The sequence below is a fragment of the Rhinichthys klamathensis genome, unplaced genomic scaffold (assembly GCF_029890125.1).
Source record: "Rhinichthys klamathensis goyatoka isolate OS25496 unplaced genomic scaffold, OSU_Roscu_1.1 h1tg000358l_1, whole genome shotgun sequence".
Lineage (NCBI taxonomy): Eukaryota > Metazoa > Chordata > Actinopteri > Cypriniformes > Leuciscidae > Rhinichthys > Rhinichthys klamathensis.
Window position 1 is genome coordinate 1485361 of NW_026606867.1, and position 6467 is coordinate 1491827.

Here is a 6467-nt window from a genome sequence, read left to right on the forward strand (position 1 = left end):
GAAAAGAGTGTATTTGCTCTTGTTTACATCTGTGTTATGTTGCAGTGAAGTCTTCGTGTCACTCTTTCCCTCTCTCAGCATCAAATGTCATTAGCTGCGGCCTAATCACTCTTCCACAGTGCTCTTGTCCCTATGCTGTCCAACTGGGGTATTTTTAGCTCTGAAACAACTGGTCTCCTAAAAAAGGGTTAGAGGAACACTGCTATGTAAGGTATCCTGGCTGCTCTCTCCAATACTATTACCAGCACAATCCACCAGCCACTCTTTGTCTCAGGTCAGGAAAGAAGGCAGAGAGTCAAGGGTTTGCTGAAAAAAGCTGAATTTTCAGAAGAAGGGTATACATACCCTCAGAAAGGACAGTGGAAGAAGGCCTGGACGGTTGGCACTTATTATTTCTGTTAATAACTCTTCACTTATATTTCTCACACTTCTAGACCAAAGCTTTCTGAAAGTGAAGCTGCATGAAGAGCCATAGTTTCTTTTTTGGAAAAGTCTTAGTCACTATAGACCATGCAGACCACCTGGATCCTGCTGCTTGCCTCTCTGGGTGTCTCTACCCTGGCTGGTGCTAAGAAAGGCCTCGAATTCCCACGTTATGATGGCAAAGACCGTGTCTTGGACATAGATGACAAGAACTACCGCAAATCCCTGAAGAAATACGACATGCTCTGCCTGTTCTACCACGCTCCCCCGCCAACGGCAAAAGATCTGCAGAAACAGTTACAAATGACTGAACTAGTGCTAGAGGTAAGAGAGGAAAAGTCAAGTGTGAATGCATTTAAGGTAGATGTAAGACTGAATGGAAATCAGAGAGTGTTTATTGGAGCAAAGCAACATGGGATTACAGACACAGTACGGCCTTCAACAACTGTGCAGTGGTTATTAAAATTAAGTACATTATATTTATTCATTTTTTTGTGGGGGAGTTTCTGGTATTTTTTTATTTCTGTATAAAATGAATATGTGGTCATCATAAATTCAAATACATTTTTAGCATGCTGTATGTAGTAATATCAGTTTAGAGGCCCACAGACTGCAGCCGATTGACATATCTATCTTCGCATGGCTCTCTTTTTTCACTTATCTGGATTTAAAAAAGTGGACATCTTCAGTCAGCATGTTAATCAAGCACTTCATTTTCAGTACTCTTGATAGCCTTTTGAATGTGGGCTTGGGAAACTGGCTTTTAAAATTCAGCCATTCAAATGACTTGCATCATAATGAAAGCAGAACACCAGGGTATTTATGGAACCAGATCACTTCTAAAATTATTACATAAGTGCACTCTCCTTTACTCTAAATGTATGGCTCACAGGTTCACTATCTAGACTATTATGTCAGTGCATGGTACTCTTTGTACTTCTGATATTCACAGCAATATTACACAAGGTTTTTTAACAAAAATCTGAAGCATGCTCATAATCCTCAATGCTTGAGTATAAACAGCTGCTTAACTCATGCCTTCCAACAATTCCTCCAGCATTTATTCCCCATATTATCATATTGGGTGAGAGTCTGTGTCTCACATTGGAGGGCAAACTGTATGCACTCTACAACACCTCTTGTTCTGAGTAAATAATTATTTTTGTTTGAATAGGGCTATGTGTCTTTGAACAATTTGTGAACAATTTTTGGTACTAACTTTGAACGAATAGCATAATGCTATATACTTTACTTTGAATTTTCCTTGGAGCCTGAGCTAATACTAAATAAGACAAATAAAAACATACTGTTATAGTACAAATTATTCTGTTTTTCCACAGTTAGCTGCTCAAGTCTTGGAGGAAAAGGAAATTGGCTTTGGAATGGTTGACTCCCAAAAAGATGCTAAGGTTGCCAAGAAACTAGGTGAGGCAAAATAATGTATATATACTCTATATGTGTGTATCAGCGACCATGACAACGGTGTATCACTCCGCTCAAAGTAGCACTACTTTCATACCTCTCATATCACATGGTGAACGTGATTTCACCAAGTGCAACATGTACCTGAAAAAACATCTTTGTTGATCCTGAAACAACATTCCAATCAACAATCAGATTTGAGGGTTTACTGTTTATGTCAAGTTTCGGCTTACAACCAGGGTTAGGTGCTTCTAGATCAGAGTTATTCACCTATCATTTCCCTCTGAGTTAAGGGATAAGTTACGGGTAGGGATTCCAGGACCAACAAACTATGTTGATCCAGGTCAGGAACATGTTTTACTTGGCTAAATCACTGTGACCCATTTGACACTGTGGACTTGCACTATCTTGTTTCATATAAATCTTTTATTGAGATACAGACATGATTATTATCATTATCCTCATTAAATATCACAGTTTATAGTTTAACACAGGATATTTGGATAAATGGATAATGCTAGGCTATAAAGGCTGTACAATGTACTTTACTACACTGCCATGATGAGTGACTATAGTATGTGTTTCACTGGAAGGTTTGCATGAGGAGGGCAGCGTCTATGTCTTTAAGGAGGACCGTGTGATTGAATTTGATGGACTGCTCTCTGCAGACACTCTTGTGGAATTCATTCTGGATGTAAAGAATCTGTATTTATCATAAATCCAGACATCTCATTTGTTTTAGTACTTTTCTACGTCTCTTTAACTCTCTGCCTCCCCTTCTCTCCCTCATGCTTCAGCTGTTGGAAGATCCGGTTGAGATAATTGACAATGCTCTGGAGTTGCGAGCTTTTGACCGTATGGAAGAAGATATCAAACTCATTGGCTTCTTCAAGAGTCGTGACTCTGAACGTGAGTATGTATGTGCAGACTATGAGAGGCAGGAGGTATCTGAATGTTCAGAGACAAATATACCCATCAGCTGCAGTTATCTGATCTCTGCATGTTTCAAACACACACCTACATAGTATGCAATGAATTAATACCATGCAATAAACGTTAACACAATGTCTGTACATTCCAGTTTTTTAAATGCACATTGAAACCTTATGAGCTCTCTTGAGCATTGTAGGCTACTACTCTTTCAAGCTATAGTTGACATTTAGGGGTCATTTATTTCAAATCACCACTTTGTTAGCCGACACTGTCAAAAAGAAAGGTTCCACTTACCATAAAAAGGTAATTTACAGTTTTTGATTCCCTGTTGTCTTTTATCAAATAAATACATTATCGCCTCACCTCAACTCATTGCCTCACCTCCCCATTTGTTCCTCTTTCTTTTTTCTCTGGTTTCCTCAGATTATCTTGCTTTCCAAGAAGCAGCTGAACAGTTTCAGCCTTTTATCAAATTTTTTGCCACCTTTGAGAAATCTGTGAGTATCATGTTATTTTATGCTCTGTTTATGTTCAGAAGATCTTTATCATTGTGCGATTATTTTTCTTTTGGGGAGGCGGTAATTCTCTGAAAACAATTGATGGTAGATGAGTTGCTCTTATTTTTGCATTGTAGGTGGCAAAAGAGCTGACTCTGAAGATGAATGAGGTGGACTTCTATGAGCCCTTCATGGAGGAACCAGTCACCATTCCAGACAAACCCCACTCAGAGGAAGAGCTGGTGGCCTTCATATCTGAACACAGGAGGTAATCAGGAAAGCTGATCTAATGATGTTCTGGATATACAGATATTTTATACTGATCTCATATTACATAACAATGCTATCCTTTATTGACCTCCACAGACCAACTCTAAGAAAGCTCAGGGCAGAGGACATGTTTGAGACCTGGGTGAGCAATATTTTTTAAATGAAACTTTGGTAACACTTTAGATTATGTACACATTCACTCTTATAGTTGCTTCTTAGCATGCATATTACCAGCATATTAGTATTTATAAAGCACATAATGCCTTATTCTACATGATTCTAGATCCCTTAACCCATTCCTAAACATGTAACCACTACAACTCACATTAAAAAAAAACGTTGTTTCAACTTAAAGTGTTCGTGCTGCCTTAAAATTGTATGTTTATTCAACTCAAATACCCAAGTTGTCACTTAGTACAACTTCGCATTTCAAGTTGACTAAACTTAAAATTTTAAGGCAACACAAAATCTTACTTTTTTTCGTGTCTAAATTCATGTCTCTCATATCACACTGCAGACTTGCTCTCTCTCTCTTTTCATACAAATACAATCTTGCACCATCTCAGTTATTGATTGTAAAAAAATGAACCCCAGATGACTTCACTCTTAATTTTACATTAAAATTGTTGGTCTGGTTATATTGTAATGGACTGTTTTTTCTTTTTGGCAGACATTTTAAGATATGCAGTTATAAAATAATTTAAACTCAAATCAATATTTTTATGTCCACATTGCCTATATGTATTTATTTAGTAAATGGTCATGCAATAAGTGGGATAGTGAAAAGTCAGCCTTATCGCAAAAATGATGCCCCGACAGGGTGATCGGACTTGGATGAGAAGTGGAGGAATACATGTAGATATCATAAAGCAATGACACTGAAATGGATGTTCTCTTATGCAGGAGGATGATTTAAATGGAATTCACATTGTAGCCTTTGCAGAAGAGGAGGACCCTGGTATGTGCAGTTTCAGGACACCTCTCTTAATTCGTCATAAAGCCAAATGATTTTTGTTTGGTGCAAGCATCATTGACTAAATTAATTAATGAGATAAGGACTTGACCTTAAATTTGTGTTTTTTTTTAGATGGTTTTGAATTCTTGGAGATTTTGAAGGAGGTGGCCAGAGACAACACACACAATCCAGACCTGAGTATTGTGTGGATCGACCCAGACAACTTCCCATTGGTGACTAAAATAAGTCTGGATAGATGCATGACTATATTAAGTCAAATGCTCTTTTTTTAAACCCCTCTTCATATGCACATTTTCTTTCTTAGCTCATTCCGTACTGGGAGAAGACCTTCAAGGTTGACCTCTTTAGACCACAGATTGGCATAGTAAATGTTACAGATGTAAGTGCAATACTTCAATTTTTTTAACCAGATCCGTTGAGTTCATTATGAAGGCCCTATTTCTCATGTTTGGATCTGTCCCACTGTCATGGTAAATAATAACAAATGTATTATTATTATTATTATTAGAACAAATGTTTATTGCTGACATAAGTCCATTGACTCATGGCCTCTATGACAGGCGGACAGTGTCTGGTTGGAGATACCTGATGATGATGAGCTACCATCACCTGAAGAACTGGAAAACTGGATAGAAGATGTCCTCTCTGGAACAGTCAACACAGAGGATGATGATGAGGAGGAGGAGGAGGACGACGACGATGATGATGATGACGATGACAATGATGACGATAATGGCGATGATGACGACGATAATGATGATGATGACGACGATGATGAATGATTCATATACTGTGAACCTCAAACAAATCTGCTGAGATAATTTAGTCTTTTACAGTAAAATCATTCTGTACATTTTGTACATCAGTGGATAAATTGCATAGTGTTCTTCGTGTTAATCTGAAATTATACAAGTGTACATGTCTCTTATTTATAGGTGAAATTTATTTTAAGATCATTTATTTTAATCAGCTCTAAACAATTGAAAAAGGCATTCAAATGAAATACTGCAGTGTAATTTTACCTCTGGAATTACAGGAATATGGAATATTACTCTTCTGAACAATTTCTACTGTAATCACTTGTTCACAATAATAAACTTAAAGATAAGATCAGAAAAAGTAAACGTGGAAAAGCATGTAAACATCTCACAGGTCCGTAACACAAATGACAAATATTTGGTGTTAACAGGACGTATTGTTCCAGCAACTGTTAGCTGTAGGTAAATTCATTATTTTCCTCAAAATTCTACAGAAAAATACTCCATAATGGCAACGTGAAAGAAGTTTGTTTGAAATCTTTGCAAATTTATTAAAAATAAAAAACGAAAAAATCAAATCAGCCTTTGCCATGACACTCAAAATTGAGCTCAGGTGCATCCTGTTTCCACTGATCATCCTTGAGATCATCCAAAGCCCGTCTACGGAAAGCCTGGCCACTCCCTATTAAGTCCTATTGTACCGACTTTTTGGTTGTAGTTCCACCAGAGTTCCACTGGGGGCAATAGTCCGAGTGCAAAATGAATGGGAGTCTATGGGGCTAATAGTAAATAGTTTAGTCAATAAAATAAACAAACAAACAGTACAGCAAATAAAATAGTAATGAAAAGGCTATATAAAATATAGGCTATATATATATAAAAAAAAAAAAAGACACAACCCTGTCTATTTTTCAGTTTTATTGATCAGTAAGAGACATTATAACAGTATAAGTAGCCTAAAAGGTATAAGAAGAGTTATACAAGACAATAAATAAAGTAAACGATTCAGACACAGCAGGATACAACGTTAAAATAGCCACAATATAAAGTTATGAAACTTCACTTTTCCGTCAGCCAAAACGATTTGCCAGGGAACAAGATTAATGAGACCAAAGATCGCCCGTTAGATATACACAAGACGAATTATATGTCATGTTTAACCACAAACGTCAGAAGCATTAACCGAGT

The 6467-nt window shown here is 37.1% G+C and overlaps 1 protein-coding gene across 1 annotated transcript; it reads left to right on the plus strand.

The window, feature by feature from the left end:
- Nucleotides 1-264: 264 nt before the first annotated feature.
- casq2 (calsequestrin 2) lies at nt 265-5449 on the plus strand. The gene is made up of 11 exons (XM_056232965.1): nt 265-747; nt 1764-1848; nt 2439-2539; nt 2643-2754; nt 3202-3275; nt 3413-3543; nt 3642-3687; nt 4449-4503; nt 4633-4733; nt 4826-4900; nt 5082-5449. The coding sequence occupies exons 1-11, from the start codon at nt 511-513 to the stop codon at nt 5301-5303; spliced, it is 1239 nt and encodes a 412-aa protein (XP_056088940.1). The 5' UTR covers nt 265-510; the 3' UTR covers nt 5304-5449.
- Nucleotides 5450-6467: the final 1018 nt, after the last annotated feature.

Coding starts and splice junctions, on each gene's coding strand:
- casq2 (XM_056232965.1), top strand. CDS start 511: ATGCAGACCACCTGGATCCTGCTGCTTGCCTCTCTGGGTGTCTCTACC. Junction 748..1,763: donor TGACTGAACTAGTGCTAGAG/GTAAGAGAGGAA, acceptor GTTTTTCCACAG/TTAGCTGCTCAAGTCTTGGA. Junction 4,901..5,081: donor GCATAGTAAATGTTACAGAT/GTAAGTGCAATA, acceptor CCTCTATGACAG/GCGGACAGTGTCTGGTTGGA.